The sequence below is a fragment of the Pogoniulus pusillus genome, chromosome 20 (genome assembly GCF_015220805.1).
Source record: "Pogoniulus pusillus isolate bPogPus1 chromosome 20, bPogPus1.pri, whole genome shotgun sequence".
In the NCBI taxonomy this organism is placed as follows: Eukaryota; Metazoa; Chordata; class Aves; order Piciformes; family Lybiidae; genus Pogoniulus; species Pogoniulus pusillus.
In genome coordinates, this window is record NC_087283.1 from 20599337 (window position 1) to 20620463 (window position 21127).

The following is a 21127-nucleotide window of genomic DNA, read 5'->3' on the forward strand; positions in this document are numbered from 1 at the left end:
GGTGACTTGTCACATGCCACTCTTTGCATGTTTCTCCTCCTCCTAGTCCTCTCCAACTCTATCCTGTGTCCTCACCTTGTGCTGGCAAGACAGGATGGCTGTTGTCCTCCAGCTGATCACCTCTTTCTTTGTTCCATCGACCATGCTGTGTTTTGATAAGCAGAAGACACATGAGCTGCCAAAGAGGCAGCAATCAAAATGAATCCTGGCATAGGAAGGAGCAACCTGGGGAGGCTGGGCCTGCTGAGGGTGCTCACATGAGCTATCTTGTGTTTCAGAGACACCAGGAAGCCTACAGTCTCCCTCTCTGCAGTGGGTAAGTACAGCATGTGTGTGACAGAGGCTTGTTACGTGCCCCTGCTCTTCGTCTTCTCTCCCTTCATGCTTTGAGGCTGAACCTGACAGTACAGAAGTGTCACCACCTGGGATTGTCCCACATAGGTGCAGCCTGAGAGCCTCCATTTCCTGGCTTCTTTTACAGGAGCAGACCTCAAGGGGCATGTGGAGCCCTTGGCAGCTCCCAGCCGTGGAGGGCAGTGGTGGTTCTTGGCCTGGCTGTCCTGAAATGGGTGGGCAGGCTGTGACTGTGGTGTTTGTGCCTTCTAGACATAGCTCCTTCCCTACTGCTGGCCTGTGTTGCCTGTCTGTGATTTGTCCCTGTCCTTATGTATCTGATTAAATCAACCAAAAGAAACTTAACTTCTCCCCTCCCCACCCCGAGCAGTGATGTTGGACACTGCTGAGTGCCAGCCTGCCCCTTGCTCACTGAGGGGCTGGGGACATGACCTGGCTGTTCCCAGGGCACCTTCAGCAGTGACACCAAGGTGCTGTGCTTGCTCTGGAAAGATGCTTGTCTCAGCTGTTGGCAGTGTGAGTGGCCTGTAAAGCCACCAGCTGGCAAGTGCTGCACATCACCAACTGCCTGCTGGAGCTGGGCAGGGCATGGGTGACAAGCAAAAGCTCTTTTCCCTCAGCTGCTGTCCCCACTAACTCAGCAAGCCTTCATGGCATGCATCTCACCTGCTCTATTGCTTCAGTCTCCTTAGGCCACACATCTGCAGTGGCTTCCCTTTCTCCCCAGCCAGCAAACCTCTCACCTCTGTGATTGAAAAGCCTTCCTGAGCCAGAGAGAAGCAGAGCTCAGCTCTGCTGCCAGTGATGAGGTTTCAGAGGTCAGCTGAGCCAGCACAGCACCAAGCTCCCCAGAAAGCCTCCTTCTTCCCCTGCCCAGCTCTGTTTAGCACTGGTCTAGACGTTTGGGTACCCTTCAGGGAGTGAATCAACTGAATTAACTGGCAGCCTATTTGCAGTTTGGAGGAGCTTTTTGCCAGGTTGTCAGGATGAATCTGCTCTCTGTGCAGCAGGAGCTGGGTAGTGAAAGTGAGGAGCAGCAGCAGGTTGAGATCTGGTGAGCAGTGTCAGGGTAGGGATGAACAGAACATGGAGTCATAGAATGGTTTAGGTTGGAAGGAACCTTGAAGCTCATCCAGTTCCAACCCCCTGCCATAGGCAGGGTCACCTCCCACTAGAACAGGTCACTCAAGGCCTCATCCAACCTGGCCTTGAACACCTCCAGGGAGGTTGTGGAACACAGAAGCACAGAATGGGATCTTTGATCCTCACCTCCAGGCTGACTCTCCCCACCTCCAGCTTTGCTCCATCCCCCCCACTCCTGCCACTCCCTCACAGCCTCCAAAGTCCCTCCCCAGCTTTTTTGCAGCCCCCTGCAGATGCTGCAAGGCCACCAGAAGGTCCCCTGGGAGCCTCCTCTGCTGCAGCCTGCACAGCCCCAACTCTTTCAGGCTGTGCTCACAGCAGAGCTGCTGCAGCCTCTCAGCATCCTCCTGGCCCTGCTCTGGACACTCTGCAGCATCTCCACAGCCCTCTTGTGCCAGGGGCTCCAGCACTGGATGCAGGACTCCAGGTGGGCTCTCAGCAGAGCAGAGCAGAGGGGCAGAATCCCCTCCCTGGCCCTGCTGCCCACACTGCTGCTGCTGCAGCCCAGGCTCTGCTTGGCTCTCTGGGCTGCAAGTGCACACTGCTGGCTCCTGCTGAGCTTCTCCTCCAGCAGCACCCCCAAGTGCCTCTGCTCAGGGCTGCTCTGCAGCCTGGCACTGCCCAGCCTGCATTGGTGCTTGGCATTGCCTCGACCCAGCTGCAGGACCCTGCCCTTGGTCTTGTTGAAGCTCCTGAGCTTGGCTTGTGCCCACCTCTGCAGCCTGCCCAGGTCCCTCTGGATGGCATCAAATCATGGCCTGCTTTGGGTGGGAAAGAGCTTTTAAAGGTCACCTAGTCCAAGCCCTCTGCAGTGAGCAGGGACTTCATGCCACCCTTCATGCTGGCTTCTGGGATCTCCTTCCTCTGAGATCCTGATCATGAGGATGTGCCGTGCCATTTGCTTGCTTTTAATTGCTTGTTTGGGCCTGCTCTGTTTGTCTTGCAGCTGGAGCTTCCCAGGTCAAGTGGAACAAGAAGAATGCCAACTGTTTAGCAACAAGCCACGATGGGGATGTCAGAATATGGGACAAAAGGGTGAGCTGAAGTGGTTCTGAGCAGCTTGTCTGTTTCCACCTACCCAGTGCAGGCACCCTTGTGGCCACAGAGGAGCACTGAGGTTAAAGATTCACTCTTTGATCTCAAATCTCTGTTGGGAGTTGATGTGAGCTAGAGGGAATTGGGAGTCCACAAGCCTGTGATCCCACATCTCTGTTGGGAGTTGATGTGAGCTAGATGGAATTGGGAGTCCACAAGCCTGTGATCCCACATCTCTGTTGGGAGTTGATGTGAGCTAGAGGGAATTGGGAGTCCACAAGCCTGTGATCCCAAATCTCTGTTGGGAGTTGATGTGAGCTAGATGGAATTGGGAGTCCACAAGACTCTGATCCCAAATCTCTGCTGGGAGTTGATGTGAGCTAGAGGGAATTGGGAGTCCACAAGACTCTGATCCCAAATCTCTGCTGGGAGTTGATGTGAGCTAGAGGGAATTGGGAGTCCACAAGCCTGTGATCCCAAACCTCTGTTGGGAGTTGATGTGAACTGAAGGGAATTGGGAGTCCACAAGCCTGTGATCCCAAATCTCTGTTGGGAGTTGATGTGAGCTAGAGGGAACTGGGAGTCCACAAGACTCTGATCCCAAATCTCTGCTCAGGTGTCCTCAGGAGGGCATTTTACCTCTCTTGCCCTTGCTCAAGTGTCCTCAGGAGGGCATTTTACCTCTCTTGCCCTTGCTCAAGTGTCCTCAGGAGGGCATTTTACCTCTCTTGCCCCTGCTGAGGAGTTTTTTATGCCAAAGAACTGAAGCACATATCAGAAGTCCTGTTCTGAGAAGGAAAATGTCTCTCCTTGCAGAAGCCCAGCACTGCAGTGGAGTACTTGGCAGCTCACCTCTCCAAGATCCACGGACTGGATTGGCACCCGGACAATGAGTACACTCTGGCCACTTCCAGCCAGGACAACTCTGTCAGGGTAAGTGTTAGTTCTGGACCTCCTGCTTGGGAGAGGTCAGAATGGTGGAGCAGATCCTCTTCTGCTGCTGCTGAAGTGCTTGAGGAGTGCTCACCCATGGCAGGTTCTGGCTCCTTGGCTTTGTTGTGTTTGTTGAACCAGGGACATGTGTACAGGAGAGGCAGAGAAGTCACTGTGGGATGGGTGGGTGTATGTTTGCCACCTCTCTGTGGTGCTGTGGGCAGCACTGAAGCTGAAAACAGCCACTTCTGCCTGCTGCTTGCCAGAAGGCAGCTGGCCACATTCCAGAGGAGCCTTCACCCCACAATGCAGCGTTGCCAGCTTCAAGCTGGTTACAGCAACTTGCAGGGCGGTGCACTTGAGCTTCTGGAGCTCCCAACCTCGTGTCAAATCAGGTTATCAATAAGAGGCTGCCTTCAAGTACTGCCAGGCAGGGCCTCTTCCTTAGGGGGGTGGTAGCCTGCTTTGTATGTCAGCCAGATGGAGCTCATTCACATTTAGCTGAGCTCTGAGGCAAAGGCAGTCGATGTTTGTTCCAGCAGAGGAAAAGGTTAGATTCTTCATTACCAAATGAGCACCAGCAGGGTGGGCCTGCCTCCAGCCTGGACTGGCACGTTGGCTGGCAGCCTGCAGGCTACCTTGGAGCTCTGAAAGCCCAAGCAAGGCTGCCTTGTCTCCCTGCTCTAATTACTCAATCTGGGATCACTGTGAATATCACCCCCAGTCACTCATTGTTGAAGAGACGCTGCCAGATGCTGATAGCTTCATATGTGTCCTCTGGGACCAGCACTGCTGCTGATGAATGGGATTACTAATCATGCTGTGGGCACCCTGGCATGTCTTTTGCTCTTGTTTGATCTGGAAGTACAGCCAGCTGACTCCTGCCTTTGCTTGTCTTTCTGGTTGCTGTTATTGAAGTTCTGGGATTACCGTCAGCCTCGGAAGTACCTCAACATCCTTCCCTGCCAGGTTCCTGTCTGGAAGGCAAGATACACGGTGAGTGAGGAGCTCCCACCAGTCCTACTTGTGCTTGTGAGGGCAAAGAAGTGGTAAATCAAGTAATGCTGAAGGGCTTCTCACCACTTCTCCTGCAGGATGTTATTAAATTGGATTTGTTTTTAACATCGGTTCTTAAATTGATTTTTAGTGTCTGGTTTGGTGCTTGAAAGGCCCCAGAACAAAAACCACAGCTGCAGTGAGGTGTCCTCAGGAGAAGGAATGACTGGCAGTGTGAGATCTAACGTGGAGCTGTTAGAGTGGGTCCAGAGGAGGTCATGAAGGTGATCAGAGGGCTTAGAGCATCTCCCCAGTGGGGACAGATAGGGGTTGTTCAGCCTGGAGAAGAGGAAGCTCTAGAGAGACCTTTAAACAGCCTTCCAGTACCTGAAAGAGGGCTGCAGGAGAGCTGGGGAGGGACTTCTGATGAGGGCTTGGAGTGACAGTACAAGGAGTGATGGCTGCAGACTGGAAGAAGCTGGATTTAGATCAGCCATTAGGAAGGAGTTCTTCCCTGTGAGGGTGCTGAGGCAGTGTTCAAAGCCAGGTTGAAAGGGGCCTCAAGCAACCTGGACTGGTAGGAAGTGTCTCTGCCAGTGGCAGGGGGTTGGAACTGATTGTTCTTTAAGATCCCTTCCAACCCAAGCTATCCTGTGATCCCAGTCTTGGGCATCATCCTCCTGGCAGTGAGAAGCCAGGAGCAGGTGGTTGGCTCTGAGAGCAGGAGGCTCAGACGGTGGCTGCTGCCCTCCCTGGCCTGTTTTAGCTCTCGGCTCCAGTACTGGTGCCTGTTGCACAGAGCAATGCCACAGCTGTTCCCTCTCTGAGTGCCTCCTTCACTCCCAAAGTTTCCAAGTGTGCAACATATCAAACCCAAGAGCTGTTGCCTTTCATAGAGCAAGCACCCAGCCACGTGAAGCTAAAGCTCTTAACATCAGTCATGTCCATTCTTGGTTCTCCAGACAGCTGAGCGTGGCCTGAAACCAGTGCTGTGCCTTGAATCCTTGATCCTTCCCCATCATGAGGGGTGCAAGTCTGGGTTCCAGTGTTCCTCTGAGCATTGTGACCCTGAGCAGCTGCTGGGGCAGCATTTTTCCCAGCTTCAGGCAAAATGCAGTAAAGATCCTATGGGAAAAGCCAAGGGTGAGATCCCTGCAGCCTGGCAGCTGAGAAGCGAGGAAGCAGTGAAGATAAGAGAGCTGCATTGGCTGTCCCCAAGTCATGACATCTTTTGAGCTGTGAGACACTGGTTTGACACAGTTGCTTTGGACACTCCTCAGTTTCAGGCCTGCTTCTGTTTTGTGATGAGCTCCTTTAAAGCTCAGATGTTCTTGCTAGGAAAAGGAAGGACAGGGAGGCTCTGCAGAGGGACTTGGCCAATGTCAGTGGGATGAGCTTCAACAAGGCCAAGTGCCAAGTCCTGCACTTGGGTCACAACAACCCTAAGCAATGCTTCAGGCCTGGGGCAGTGTGGCTGGAAAGCTGCTGGCAGAAAGGGACCTGGGGGCTGTAATGGACAAGCAGCTGAGTAGGAGGCAGCAGTGTGCCAAGTGGCAAAGAAAGCCAAAGGCATCCTGACTGGGATCAGGAATGTTGTGTCCAGCAGGAGCAGGGAGGTGATGGTGCCCTTAGACTCTGCTCTGGTGAGGCCACACCTGGAGTGTTGTGCTCAATACAAGAGGGATGTGGAGGTGCTGGAGCCAGTGCAGAAGAGGGCAAGTAAGAGCCTGGAGAATAAATCTGCTGAGAAGAGACTGAAGGAGCTGGGGGTGGTTAGCTTGAGGAAGAGGAGGCTGAGGGGAGAGCTCATCACTGTCTACAGCTACCTAAAAGGAGGTTGTGGAGAGGTTGGTGCTGGTCTCTTCTCACAGGCAAATAGTGACAGAACAAGAGGGAGTGGCTTCAAGCTGCCACTTTAGAGTGGACATTAGGAACAACTTTTTGCCCAGCAAGAGTGGTCAGGCACTAGAAAGTGCTGCCCAGGGAGGTGGTGGAGTCCCCAACCCTGGGCGTGTTTAAAAGTCGTTTGGATGCGGTGCTTGGGGCTATGGTTTAGGGTGAGCCTTGCAGAGTAGGGTTCTGGTTGGTGATCCTGAGAGGCTTTGGCAGCCTGCATGTTTCTGTGCTGCTGTGAGGGACTGAGAGCACAGCAGAGCTCCCCCAGGCTAACTGCCAGGGCGTTCCTCTCTGCAGCCTTTCAGCAATGGGCTGGTGACGGTGATGGTGCCCCAGCTGCGTCGGGAGAACAGCCTCCTTCTCTGGAATGTCTTTGACTTGAACACACCTGTCCACACTTTTGTGGGGCATGATGACGTGGTGCTGGAGTTCCAGTGGAGGAAGCAGAAGGAAGGTGAGTCCAGGGCTTGCTGTGCTCTTTTCCTTGCACTGTGGGCCCCCAGCTGAGCTCCCTGCTCCACCGCTTATGCTCTCCCCATCTGACTCCTGCCTTTCCTCAGAGGAGCTCTCTCTCCCCTTCCAACCACCCCTCAAGCTGCAGCTTCTTTATGCTCTCCCCATCTGTCTCTTGCCTTTCCTCAGAGGAGCTCCCTCTCCCTTTCCAGCCACCCCTCAAGCTGCAGCTTCTTTATGCTCTCCCCATCTGTCTCTTGCCTTTCCTCAGAGGAGCTCCCTCTCCCTTTCCAACCACCCCTCAAGCTGCAGCTTCTTTATGCTCTCCCCATCTGTCTCTTGCCTTTCCTCAGAGGAGCTCCCTCTCCCCTTCCAGCCACCCCTCAAGCTGCAGCTTCTTTATGCTCTCCCCATCTGACTCCTGCCTTTCCTCAGAGAAGCTCCCTCTCCCCTTCCAACCACCCCTCAAGCTGCAGCTTCTTTATGCTCTCCCCATCTGACTCCTGCCTTTCCTCAGAGGAGCTCCCTCTCCCCTTCCAACCACCCCTCAAGCTGCAGCTTCTTTATGCTCTCCCCATCTGACTCCTGCCTTTCCTCAGAGGAACTCCCTCTCCCTTCCCAACCACCCCTCAAGCTGCAGCTTCTTCATGCTTGGTTTGTGGCACTGCCCACAGAAGTGTTGCCCTGTTGTTGCCATGCTAAAGAAGCAAATCCACCCAATGCTGAGTTGATCAGTGGTGACTCTTAATTGCTTTTCATTCTCTTGTGAGTCTGTTTTGAAATGGCTCTGTCAGAATAAATGGCACAAATAATTAGATGGGTGCAGACTGCAGGTGCCCTCCCCCTGCTCAGAGCTTTGGGCTGACCACTTAAACCCCTCACATCACTGCCTGGAGCAGCAGCACCCTGCAAATCCCAGACCCAGGGAGCCTGCTTTATCTGGATGTTGGCATAGGCAGGGGAGGAAGAGTGTGGGATAAGAGAGGCTACTCTTAAGAGTTCAGGCCTGACTGAATTTTCCAGCCTAGGCAGGTAAATATAGGAAATTCCATCTTAGAGGTTGGATAACCAACACAAGGAGGACATGGAACTGTGGGAGCAAGTCCAGAGGAGGCCACCAAGATGCTCAGAGGGCTACAGCAGCTGTGCTATGAGGATAGGCTACAAGAGTTGGGGTTCTGCAGCCTGGAGAAGAGAAGGTTTGGAGGAGACCTTGGAGTGGCCTTTCAGTGTCTGAAGGGGGCTACAGGAAGGCTGAGGAGGGACTAGTGACATGGTCTGGGAATGACAGGATGAGGGGGAATGGGTTTAAAGTGGCAGAGGGGAGATTGAAACTGGATGTTAGGGAAGGGTTGTTTGCAGTGAGGGTGGTGAGACGCTGGCACAGGTTGCCCAGGGAGGTTGTGGAGCACAGAAGCACCCAATGTGATCTTTGATCACATTGGGTGCTTCTGTGCTCCACAGCCTCCCTGGAGGTGTTCAAGGCCATGTTGGGTGAGGCCTTGAGTGACCTGTTGTAGTGAGAGGTGTCTCTGCTTATGACAGAGGGTTGGAACTGGCTGATCCTTGAGGTCCCTTCCAACCTAACCCATTCTGTGATTAAGAAGAATAGAGCTGGTTCAGGTTGGCTATGAGGAAAAAATTCTCCCTGGAAAGAAACCTCCAGCACTGGAACAGTCTGCCCAGGGAAGTGGTGGAGTCCCCACCCCTGGAGGTGTTTAAAAGCTGCATGGCTGTGGTTTAGTGGCAGTTGCTTAGCAGCAGTGGTAGGATTGTGAGTTCTGGACTAGATGATCTCCAGAGATCTCTTCCAACCTCACCAATTGCATGATTCTGTGAAGCATTTCCAGGCTGCTTCAACACAGAGGCCACCAAGACTGCATAAACCTCCTTGTGCAGAGTCTGCCAGGCTGTATTGCTAACAGCACAGCAGCCCCTGGGCCTCAGCTGAGGGGTGGAGGCAGCAGCTGTGCAGCAGTGAATTGCTAAGTGTAGCAGCTGCTGGACAAGGGAAACTTTAACTGCATCCCAAGGCTTAAACTTAGGCATAAATAGGTCTGTGTCTCTATCTGGAGGTAGAGACTATGTGACTAGATGGATTTTATTACAGCCTGAACTTGTCTTGGCATCACCCACATCTTTCAGAAGGAAAAAAGGGGAAGGGTGGAACCAGCTTCTCTGAGGTGAGAAATGTTTTAGATCCTCTGCTACTTGAAGCAGATAGGATGAGCTAAAAGCTATTTTTACTTGACAATTAGCATCCAAAGCAATCTGTTTCTCAGCTGTGTTCCTTTCTATTTAGAATAGGTAAGCATTAGAAATCAGCACAGATCAATAGGAAGTACTTAACAGTGACTGCTAAACAGAATGCATCTAGGTGGAGATCGGCACTGGATCCAGTCTTGTTCGGTATCTTCATCAGTGACCTGAATGAAGGGACCAGAGAGGGCCCTCAGGCAGTTTGCTGGTGATGCAGAGCTGGGAGGAGTGGCTGTCACCCTGCCAGCCTGTGCTGCTGTTCAGTGGGACCTGGCCAGGCTGGGCAGCTGAGCAGAGGGAACCTCAGCAAGCTCAGTGAGGGCAAGTGTGGGGTCCTGCACCTGGGGAGGAATAACCTCCTGCACCAGGACAGGTGAGAGTGACCTGCTGGGAAGCAGCTCTGTGGAGAAGGAGCTGGCAGTGCCCCCAGTTCCCTGTAAACCAGCAGTGTGCCCTTGTGGCCAACAAGGCCGCTGTTGTCATGGGGTGCATGAAGAAGGGCAAGGGAGGTTCTCTGCTCTCCCCTAGTGGGGCCACATCTGGAGTATTGGGTCCACTTTTGGGCTTCCCAGCACAGAGGGAGCTGCTGGAGAGAGTCCAGCAGAGGCTGCAAAGCTGCTGAGGGGCCTGGAGCAGCTCTGGGAGGAGCAAAGGCTGAGAGCCCTGGGGCTGAGAGCCTGCAGCAGAGCAGCCCCAGAGGGGATCTGAGCAATGCTCAGCAAGAGACAAAGGGTAGGGGGCAAAGAGGCTCGGGCCAGACTCTTGTCCGTGGTGCCCAGTGACAGGATGAGGCAATGGGCACAAACTGGCATCCAGGAGGTTCTGTCTGAGCAGGAGGAGAAACCTGTTTGGTGTGAGTCTGCTGGAGGCCTGGAGCAGGCTGCCCAGAGAGGCTGTGGAGTCTCCTTCTCTGGAGTGATTCCAGCTCTAGCTGAACGCTGGGATCCTGAGCAAGCTGCTGTGGGTGCCTTGCTTGAGCAGGAGGGGTTGAACTGGATGATCTGCAGAGGTCCCTTCCCCATGCTGGGATTCTGTGATGTAAAGGAGTGTTTGTAGCAGCTCTTGTTCATTCCTTTCTGGCAGACTTGCATCCCATTTGTCCCATTTGGTGCTCTTTGCTGCGAGCTGCCCCCTTGGTTAGAGCTGGTGGTGCAGGGAGGCATCGAGGCTCAGCATGAAGCGGGACTTAGCCTTTGTCTCTGCTGGTTTGCTTGAATCTGTTTGCCCTCAGCTCGGGGCTGAGGTGGTCTCTACTTTCAGTGGGTCTGTAAGTTGTCTCTGTCCCTTTTAGGTTCCAAGGACTACCAGCTGGTGACGTGGTCCCGCGACCAGACCCTGCGGATGTGGCGCATCGACTCGCAGCTGCAGAGGGTATGGAAAGGCTTCCCCTCTTGGGCTGTCACAGTCTTCTGCCAGGCTGCCTTCACTTCCCTTTCCTTCTGCTCCCAGTCCCTCCCTTCTCTGGTACCCTACAGCTGCCACCTGCCACTGTGCTTTCTTCTTCAGCTCTGGCACAGAAAGATCTCTCAGGGAGACCTGTGATGAGGCCTCTGTGTTTGCACCCCAAAACCTGGGGAAGTGGAGGGTTAGAATCATGGAATCAGTCAGGGTTGGAAGGGACCACAAGGATCATCTGGTTCCAACCCCCCTGCCATGGTCAGGGACACCCTACCCTAGAGCAGGCTGCCCACAGCCTCATCCAGCCTGGCCTTAAACACCTTCAGGGACAGGGCCTCAATCACCTTCCTGGGCAACCCATTCCAGCCTCTCACCACTCTCATGCTGAACAGCTTCCTCCTCATGTCCAGTCTGAACCTACCCAACTCCAGCTTTGCTCCATTCCCCCCAGTCCTGTCACTCCCTGAGATCCTAAAAAGTCCCTCCCCAGTGTTTTTGTAGGCCCCCTTTATATCCTGGAAGGCCACAAGAAGGTCATCTGGGAGCCTTCTCTTCTCCAGACTGAACAACCCCAACTCTTTGAGTCTGTCCTCATAGGAGAGGTACTCCAGCCCTCTGATCATCTTTTGTTAGAAGTCCTTTAGGGAAGGTGGAGATCAATTATTGCTGGCATTGCCACTGAAGGTGCCAGTTCCTTGGCTGCAAGTCAGTATGACCCTTCCCTTGGCATTCCAGCTACCAGGTAAACATTGTGCCCTCTGCTCCCTCCCTTGTTCCCTTTTCCTCTTAGCCTGGGACAGGCAGGGTGAATCCTGCTGTGCTGTCTGGCAGCAGTTACAAATGGGTGATTCATTTACTGGGTTCAATGTGCTGGGTCAGAGTTCAGGTTCATGTGGCCACCATGGTCCACGTTACCCTGTCTCATCTTCAGCTGTGGATGGCTTGGAAGGGGATAAGAACAAGGCAGGTTTGGAGTGATGTTTCTCTCAATTGCCCTGCCAGCTTCCTGCAGTTTGAAGCTTAGAAGCTTGGTGAGCTTAGCATCTTGGACAGAGTGAGTTTCATTTCTGTAGGCTTGGTTCTATCTTTCCTTAGGCCTCTACATTTTTGTCATCTGAAACATCAACAAGAAGTTTGATGCCTTTTTCTGCACTTGGTGGAAACACAGCTCCTTCCATGTGTTTATCTTGCAAGCTGCTTCATTGCACTGAAGATGAAACAAGCAGCCACCTTGTCTGTGCTACTGGAGATTTTGGAGACCTCCATTGTATCCCTCCTCAGCTGCCTCCTTTTCCAAGTCCAAAGGGCTTGCTTTGCTTAGAGTGGACTCATTGAATAGTTTGTGTTGGAAGGGACCTTTCAAAGTCATCCAGTCCAACCTCCCTGCAGTCAGCAGGGACATCTGCAACTGAAACAGGTTGCTCACAGCCCCAAACAACCTCACCTGGAATGGGTCCAGGGATGGGGCATCTCCCACCTCTCTGGGCAGCCTGTGTCAGGTTCTCCCCACCCTCAATGTCAAACATTTCTCCCTTCTGTCCCTCTTTCAGCTCAAACCATCACCCCTTGTCCTGTCACACCAAACCCTGCTCAAAACTCTATCCCCAGCTTTCTTAGATCCCCCTTTAAGCAGTGAAAGGCCACCAGAAGGTGTCTCTGAAGCCTTCTCTTCTCCAGGCTGAACAAGCCCAACCCGTTCAAGCTGGCAGATGTGCTGCTCTGCCTCTTGTTCCCTAAGTCAGCCTGAACTTGCTGTTCTTTCACCTACCTGTGTTGCTTTACCTGAAGTTCCTCTTTCATTTAAACACATTTCCTCCTGCAAGGTCCTTCTGTGCTTGTTTGCAGTCAGCCACTCTTGTTACTGCTCTGAGAAAGGCTTGGTTGGCACCTGGTCATGTCACTATTCACCTCCTGTTCCAGGTTTGTAATGAGTGTGTTGAGAAGCATGTGTCCCAGCACAGGTCCTGCAGGTCTGTACCACAGTCCTTTGCTCCTTCCTGATGCATTTGTGAACTTTTGATGTCTTTCCTGTCTTGAAATCAATTGTTCAGCTACATCAGAGCCTTTCCTCTTCTTTTTTTGTCCTTATCTTTGGATCAAACTCCAACACGATGGCATCTTGCTGCTGACCAGTGCTGAGATTTGCTACCTCATACCCTTATGCTTTCTCCTCTCTCTCTTTCTTTTCATCTTCTTTGTTTTCCTGTGCTGAAGCTAAAATGAAAGTCTTCATGGTCTCTTAGATACAGGAGCTATAACATTGGAGCCTCTAGTATGTACCTGGGTGCCTGGAAGGTGAATATCAAAAGCAGAAACTGTGAGATCTGATCTAAAAAAATGAAACCAACTTTGACAAATCAATTCAAGGAATTGAAGCCATGGCAGCTTTAGTGCTGATGAAAGTCAAACCTCTGTGGCTTAGACTGTTCAGTGGTGTCATAAGGGAGCAGGAGATGTGGTCAGGCTGCCTGAGGTAACGGAGCTAAGGGTGCTGGGAAAGTGGAAGATTCAGAGAATCATAAAATGGTTTGGATTGGAAGGGACCTTAAAGATCAGCCAGTTCCAACCCCTTTGCCATGGCCAGGGACACGTCCCACTAGAGCAGGTTGTTCAAGGCTTCATCCAACCTGGTCTTGAACACCTCCAGAGAGGGGGCATCCCCAGCCTCCCTGTTAGGCAACCTGTTCCAGCTGTCTTGGTCACAGAAGCAATGCCATGATCTAAGTCATGACTTGTGTGGACAGACCTACCTTCCAATTCCAGCTCCCTGGAGAAAGGAGCTGTTTAATGGTGACTCTTCCCACAGCTCAGTTCCTGTTATGCAGCACACAGAATGGTTTGGGCTGGAAGTGACCTCCAAAAGTCATCCAGTCCGACCCCCTCTGCAGTTGGCAGGGGCATCCTCAACTAGATCCAGCTGCCCAGAGCCCTGTTGGGCTGAATACCTCCAGGGATAGGCCCTCAGCTATCTCCTCCCCCTCATGGTGCAGAACTTGTTCCTAGCATGTGGATGTGTTTGTTCTTTCCAGCTCTGTGCTAACGATATCCTGGATGGAGTTGAGGACCTCATTGATGGCATCTCTCACCTGCCAGAGCCAGACAAGACCCTTCACCCCCAGGACTCAGAGCCTCAGCATAACTCTGGGCATGGAGATGAGGAAGGTGAGACAAGGGATGGGTTGTGGAACCTCGGATACCAGCTCCATTTGTGCTGGGGGGAGGATGCACTTTGGTATAAGGAGATAAGTCACAGTGTCATGGAATGGTAGGAAGGGACCTCAGGAGATCGAGTCCAAGCTCCCTGCTGAGGTTGGTTCACCTAAAGAAGGTCACAGAGGACCAAATCCAGGCAGATTTGGAATGTATCCAGAGATGGAGACTCCACCAACTCTATGGGCAGCCTGCTCCAGTGCTCCATTACCCTTAAATTAAAGAAGCTCCTCCTCGTGTTTAGATGCAACTTCTGATGTTCAGATTTGTGCCCAGATAATCACAGAATCACAGGATTGGATTGGAAGTGACCCCAGGGATCATGCAGCTCCAACTCCCCTGCCATGGGCAGGGACACCTCACACTAGATCAGGTTGCTCAGAGCCACATCTAGCCTGGCCTTAAAATCTTCCAGGGCTGAGGCTTCCACCACCTTCCTGGGCAACCTGTGCCAGTCTCTCACCACCCTCATGCTGAACAGCTTCTTCCTAATATGCAATCTGAATCTCCACTTCTCTAGCTTGGATCTGTTCCCTCCAGTTCTATCACTACCTGACATCCTAAAAAGTCTCTCCACAGCTTTCCTGTAGCCCACTTCAGACACTGGAAGGCCCCAATGAGGTCTTCTCAGAACCTTCTCTTCTCCAGACAACATCCCCAACTCTCTGTCTCAATAGCAGAGCAGCTGCAGCCCTCTGAGCCCTCTTGGCCCTTCTCTGGACACTTCCAGCCCCTCCAGACCTTTCCTGTCACAGGCTCCAGAACTGAGCACAGTGCTCCAGGTTGGGTCTCACCAGAGCAGTGCAGAGGGGCAGAATCCCCTCCCTCACTCTGCTGCCCACTCTGCTCCTCCTGCAGCCCAGGCTCTGCTTAGCTCTCTGGGCTGCCAGTGCAGCACCCCCAACTCCCTCTCCCAAGGGCTGCTCTCAAGCCAGGCACTGCCCAACCTATATTGGTGCCTGGGATTGCCCTGACCCAGATGCAGAACCCTGCACTTGGTCTTGTTGAACCTCACGAGGTTGGCTTGGGCACACCTCTGCAGCCTGTCCAGGTCCCTCTGGGTAGATCCTTCCCTCCAGCCTGTCTGCTGCACCACACAGCTTGGTGTGGTTGGTGACCTTACTGGGGGTGCACTCAGTAAAGCTGTAGGGTTCCCCTGCTCACGGCAGGGAGTTTGGAACTAGATGATCTTTGTGGTCCCTTCCAACCTGGACTGATTCTGTGATTCTAAAATGGCTTTCTGCAGCAGGGCAGGTTTTGCTGCAGGTGCCAGCACTGCAGAATCAGTGCACAAGGAAGATCATGGATAGAAATTTGAGTTCCTTCCAGCCTAAAAGCTACTGTAGGCTGTTGCTGTTTCCCCCTGGAGGTGGCTGCGTTTCAGCTGGAGACAAAGTCTCTGTGTTCTCTTAGTAAAGCACTTTGGGGGCTCTTTGAAGAGCAGGTAAATCAGAAAGCCCACCAGCTGCTGCTTCAACTCACAGCTTTCCTCACTGCCTGCTGCCTAGGAAGGATCTTGAGGAATCCAGACAAATATGTGGACTTTGGGAGATTAGAAACTAATTAGAAGGGAGTGGGAGACCAAGACAAAAGGAGAATACTGCTTGTATTGGAAAGCTCAGAGGTGGCTTTTCAGTAAGTCTTGAGCTAGAAATAATTATCTTCCCTGACAGCTACAGATCTTCCTTTTAATCCCCTTTTCAGCCTCTTTTTGTGGTGTATATCTGAGCACTACAAGAAAATCCCAAACAGGAATGAGTTGTGAAGCATCCTTGCTTCTCCAAGTCCAGCAGCACACTGGGCAGCAGTAAAGCCAAATGGATTTGTCCCAGCAGCACAGCCAGGAGCTTGTAGGAAAACCCTTGTGAAAAAGGACAGGGAATTGTGTTTTCTGCTAGGAACAGTCTGCAAAACTCAGCACAGCAATGCTGAGCAGTAGCTAAAGGGTAGGGGGGAAAGAGGATGGGGCTAGGCTCTTGTCAGTAGTACCCAGCAACAGGATAAAGGGGCAGTGGGCATAAACTGAAAGCCAGGAGGTTCCACCTGAACAGGAGATAAACATTCTTTGGTGTGAGGGTGCTGGAAGCCTGGAGCAGGCTGCCCAGAGAGGTTGTGGAATCTCCTTCTCTAGAAAGATTCCACCTCCACCTGGCCATTGTGATGCTGGACAAGCTGCTGTGGGTGCCCTGCTTCAGCAGAGGGGGTGGACTGGATGATCTCCAGAGGTGCCTTCCAACCCCCACCACGCTGGGATTCTCTGATGCTGTGAGCATGAGCATGGCAGCTGGATAATTAGGACTCCCCTTGTGTCTTTGAAACCATCATCAAAAGATACATTTAGTCTCTTTAGGAAGTGATGCCACAGCAAAACCCTCTTCAGAAGGAGCTGTCCCTGCCTTGATGGAGGTTCATGGCAGGAGTCAAAGCGAAGGACAGGCACAGCCATAGGCAGCAGCCAGTCCTTCTGAAACTCAAGTTTGCTATCTTAACCACATCCTGCAGTGTTTGCCTGGCTGTTCAAATGAGTTTTGGCCTTCAGAGCTTATTGTCTTCCTGAAGGCAGTTGGTGGTGGAACTGGAGAGCTAGACCCAGCATTTAGATGAGTCTTTAAAGCACTAGAGTGCTTTGCAACATATAAGTGCTGCTACACACGAATGAAGCCTCTGCTAGGGCTTAGAAATACCCTCTTCTGTCTGCCAAAGCCTTCCTGTGTTTTGGAAGCCTTCCCTGGAAGCCAAGAGTGCTAGGAGGTAGGTCCCAAAGACCAGGAGGCTGCATTGGCAACAGTTCTTTCCTGCTTAACTTAGGGGATCCAGTTCAGCTGTTTGTGCCTTTGGGGAAGGGGTCTCAGATGAGTAAAGACAGACCATTTAGGGTTGTACAGAGGACAGGCAGCTTCTCTAAACCTACTGGGAAACCTGGGTGCAGACAAGTTTGGGTTTTTGAAGAGCAAGGCTGCCTCTAAACAACAGCTGAGACCCTCCAGCCTAAAGATCTTTGCCAGGTGAAGGCAATAGCTCCGTGCATCAGAAGAGCAGAGGAAAAGCCAGCTGTCTTGGCTGCCTCCTGGCATCATGTGCCAAAAAGTCTGTCCATTCTAACTCGGCTCAACCTCTTCTCTGTCTTTCCTGTCAGCCTTAAAGGAAGATTTCCTGAATGACCCCCTGGTGGCAAAGAAAACTGACCAGCTGGGGCTGCCCCAAACGCTGCAGCAGGAGTTCTCGCTGATCAACGTGCAGATCCGAAACGTCAATGTGGAGGTAAAGAGGTCCCTTTGGCTGGCTTCTCAGGAGGGCATGTGGGCAGGCTGGCCCACCAGAGCTTGGTGAGGGGAGCCTTCTTTGCTGCAGTGACTGCTGTCTGTAAACAACGTTTATTTTGAGCTGGAAAGATCCTCTTGGCCAGAGGTAGCAGGAAAAAGAGGCTAATCCCAGACACGGGGAGTAAGAGAAGTATTTCAGCACAGTAAGTATGCTGGCAGTGGTCCAAAAGAGGCTGGACAGTGTTTTCCTCCCTGCCTAGACTGCAAAGTGACTTGTTCCACTACACACAGCTGGTCTGGTTTCAGCTGTTTCTGATCCCCATCTGCTGAGCCTTCCCTGTCCTGCAGTTCCTCCCTCAGTTCTGGCATCTCCCTCACGCTCCAAGCAGCTTGTCCGAGCTGGCAGGAGGGAGAGCACTGGACTGGAATGGGAGGCTTGGGGCTGCTTCTTGTCTCCTTTCCCCACACCTGTGTTTTCATAGCTCAGGGCATGATCCTGATGTAGTTTTTTGAGACAGTGGTGTGAAGTCTTAGATGCTGCCTGTTACTGCTGTGCTGGGCCTAAAGCTCTCCTCAGCAGGCTGTCCCTGTCTGCCTGGGGTGTTTTGCTGTCGCTGAGCTCACTGCCCTCACAAGCAGCATGATTTTGTCTTAGAGGTGGTGCAGAGGAATCAGCCTCTCAGCATGAATTTGAGCCACTCTTTTAAGTTGTAAAGGTCCTTGGAGCTGTAACTGCAGAGCAATTCCTTTTCCTCACACAGATGGATGCAGTGAGTCGGAGCTGCACGGTGTCGGTGCACTGCGGCAACCACAGAGTCAGGATGCTGGTGATGTTCCCTGTCCAGTATCCCAATAATGCTGCACCTTCCTTCCAGTTCATCAACCCGACCTCAATCACTGCTTCCATGAAGGCAAAGCTGCTGAAGGTGTGTGGGGAGCCTAAGCTGGCTTTATAAACCTGGGTACTTGAGGTGTGCATGGCTGACACAGTAAAACACCTGACCTTGCTGGAGATACACAACAGATCCAGGCCTGAACTGATGATGCTGTGGAGCTCCTAGGGTTTTTGTTGGCTTTGCAGCCCAGAAGTTGCCTTCCTGTTCTGGTGCTTGTTAAATGTGTTCTTCATTGCTGCTCAGTTCCAGTGTGGTGTGTATCATAGGATCATAGAGCTGGTTTGGTTGGAGAAGAGAGCTCTCAGATCACTGAATCCAACCCCAATCAACCAGACCATGGCACTCAGTGCCAGCCTAGTACCCAGCCCTAGCCAATCAACCAGACCATGGCACTAAGTGCCAACCTAGCACCCATCCCTAGGCAATCAACCAGAGCATGGCACTAAGTACCAACCTAACACCCAGCCTTATCTAATCAACCAGACCATGGCATCAAGGCTGGGGAGGGGCCTGGAGCACAGCCCTGTGAGGAGAGGCTGAGGGAGCTGGAGGTGTGCAGCCTGCAGAAGAGGAGGCTCAGGGCAGAGCTCATTGCTGTCTACAATTACCTGAAGGGAGGCTGTAGCCAGCTGGGGTTGGACTCTGCTGCCAAGCATCCAGCAACAGAAGAAGAGGACACAGCCTCAAGCTGTGCCAGGGCAGGTTCAGGCTGGATGGTTGGAAGAAGTTCTTCACAGCAAGAGTGATTGGCACTGGGATGGGCTGCCTGAGGAGGTGGTGGAGTCATCCTCCCTGGAGATGTTTAAAAGGAGACTGGATGAGGCACTGAGTGCCATGGGTTAGTTAATTAGAAGGCTTAGGTGATAGGTTGGGCTCGATGATCCTAGAGAGGTCTTTTCCAACCTGGTTAATTCTGTGATTCTGTGAAACTGAAGCAGGGCAGAATTAGGTTGGATATCAGGAGGAAGCTCTACACAATGAGGTTGGGGAGACACTGGCAGGGGTTGCCTAGGGATGTGGTAGAGGCTCTGTCCCTGGAGACTTTCAAGATCAGCCTTGCTGCGTCTCTGGGCAGCCTGCTCTAGCTGGGGGAGTCCCTACTACCTGCAGGGGGGTTGGCCAAGATGCCCTTGAAGGGTTCCTTCTAACCTAATGCAGTCTGTGAATCAAATGTGGATGCAACCAGAATTGAAGCTGTGTTTTGTACCTCTTCTAGATCCTGAAAGACACTTCTCTGCAGAAAGTGAAGCGGAACCAGAGCTGCCTGGAGCCCTGCCTACGTCAGCTGGTCTCCTGGCTGGAGTCTGTGGTGGTATGGAGAGTCTTGTGGGCTTGCTGCCCTGTTTTGTTGTCTTTTCCCACCTCCCACACTTCTGAGGCTGCAGTGACAGCCCAGCCTCATTAGATGTGTAAACAGCCCTGTGCCTGGCCGTCAAGCACTTGTGGTTAATGATGAGGAAAGGAGCAGATGATTAGATGTGGATTTGTCTCCAAAAATCAGGCCCCGAGGGTTTGCTGCTTTTGGGGAACTCTGTTAATTCACTGATAACTTGAGTTAGCAGCAATGGCTGGGGGCTGGAGCAGCTTAGGGGTTCATGCTGGCTTCCCAGCTCTGTGTATCTCACTGACTGAGGGCTGGAGCAGCTATGGGGTTCATGCTGGCTTCCCAGCTCTGTATCTCACTGACCGAGGGCTGGAGCAGCTTAGGGGTTCATGCTGGCTTCCCAGCTCTGTGTATCTCACTGACTGAGGGCTGGAGCAGCTTAGGGGTTCATGCTGGCTTCCCAGCTCTGTGTATCTCACTGACCAAGGGCTGGAGCAGCTTAGGGGTTCATGCTGGCTTCCCAGCTCTGTGTATCTCACTGACCAAGGGCTGGAGCAGCTTAGGGGTTCATGCTGGCTTCCCAGCTCTGTGTATCTCACTGACTGAGGGCTGGAGCAGCTTAGGGGTTCATGCTGGCTTCCCAGCTCTGTGTATCTCACTGACTGAGGGCTGGAGCAGCTTAGGGGTTCATGCTGGCTTCCCAGCTCTGTGTATCTCACTGACTGAGGGCTGGAGCAGCTTAGGGGTTCATGCTGGCTTCCCAGCTCTGTGTATCTCCCTGACTGAGGGCTGGAGCAGCTTAGGGGTTCATGCTGGCTTCCCAGCTCTGTGTATCTCACTGACTGAGGGCTGGAGCAGCTTAGGGGTTCATGCTGGCTTCCCAGCTCTGTATCTCACTGACCGAGGGCTGGAGCAGCTTAGGGGTTCATGCTGGCTTCCCAGCTCTGTGTATCTCACTGACTGAGGGCTGGAGCAACTTAGGGGTTCATGCTGGCTTCCCAGCTCTGTGTATCTCCCTGACCAAGGGCATGGTTGTCATCTGAGGGAGAAGATCTGAGGCCTCCAGGAGTTGAAGGATTCCTCTCCGAAAGGCAACAGCAAGTGTCTTAACCTCCTCAGTCCTACTATACAGAATCATAGAACCAGTCAGGGTTGGAAGGGACCACAAAGATCATCTAGGCTGGACTTGGTCTGAGAGGTCTTTTCCAGCCTGGGTGATTCTGTCATTGTGTTTCAGAACCAAGAGGACAGCACTTCCAGCAACCCCTACGCTCTGTCCAACTCTGTCACGCCTCCCCTGCCCACCTTTGCCCGTGTCTCCAATGCCTATGGCTCCTACCAGGACTCCAACATCCCATTTCCACGGACATCAGGAGCCAGGTTCTGTGGTGCAGGTGAGCCCAAATCACTGATATGCTACAATAGCTACCTAGGGAAAGGTCCTTTTGCTCTCTTGGGGAGCTCTTGCCTCTGCACCAGGCTTTGGTCCCTGCTGTGCAATGAGTTCCAAGTAGTGTTCAAGTAGAAATGCTGTAGGAAACATAGAGATAACAAAACCAGAGGGATGTTAGGGTTTGGAAATAGAGGGGTAGTTGAAGAGATGGCCTTTGGCTTGTGACCTTTGACTTGCTAGAGGACAGGAATGCCATCCAGAGGGACCTGAACAGGCTGTAGAGGTGTGCCCAGGCCAATCTCCTGGCACTCAACAAAGCCAAGTGTAAGACCCTGCACCTGGGTGGGTGCAATCCCAAGCACAACTCCAGACTGGGTGGGGAATGGCTGAGAGCAGCCCTGAGTAACAGGACCTGGGGGTGTGGGGTGAGGAAAAGCTCAACAGGAGCCTGCAGTGTGAGTGCAGCCCAGACACAACCCTGTGCTGGGCTGCAGCAAGAGCAGTGTGGGCAGCAGGGCAAGGGAGGGGATTCTGCCCCTTGGCTCTGCTCTCCTCACACCCCACCTGCAGTCCT

At 52.7% G+C, this 21127-nt stretch overlaps 1 protein-coding gene across 3 annotated transcripts in view; it reads left to right on the plus strand.

Annotated features, from left to right (window-relative positions):
• The window catches only part of WDR59 (WD repeat domain 59), a 63926-nt gene that overhangs the window by 15658 nt on the left and 27141 nt on the right, over positions 1–21127 (plus strand). For all 3 annotated transcript variants that reach the window (XM_064160510.1, XM_064160511.1, XM_064160512.1), the window contains exons 6-16: positions 279–316; positions 2444–2532; positions 3349–3465; positions 4384–4461; positions 6655–6811; positions 10361–10440; positions 13497–13629; positions 16814–16938; positions 17702–17866; positions 19053–19148; positions 20398–20554. In XM_064160510.1, the coding sequence (XP_064016580.1) occupies positions 279–316; positions 2444–2532; positions 3349–3465; positions 4384–4461; positions 6655–6811; positions 10361–10440; positions 13497–13629; positions 16814–16938; positions 17702–17866; positions 19053–19148; positions 20398–20554 (1235 nt within the window). The remainder of the gene's footprint in view (positions 1–278; positions 317–2443; positions 2533–3348; positions 3466–4383; positions 4462–6654; positions 6812–10360; positions 10441–13496; positions 13630–16813; positions 16939–17701; positions 17867–19052; positions 19149–20397; positions 20555–21127) is intronic.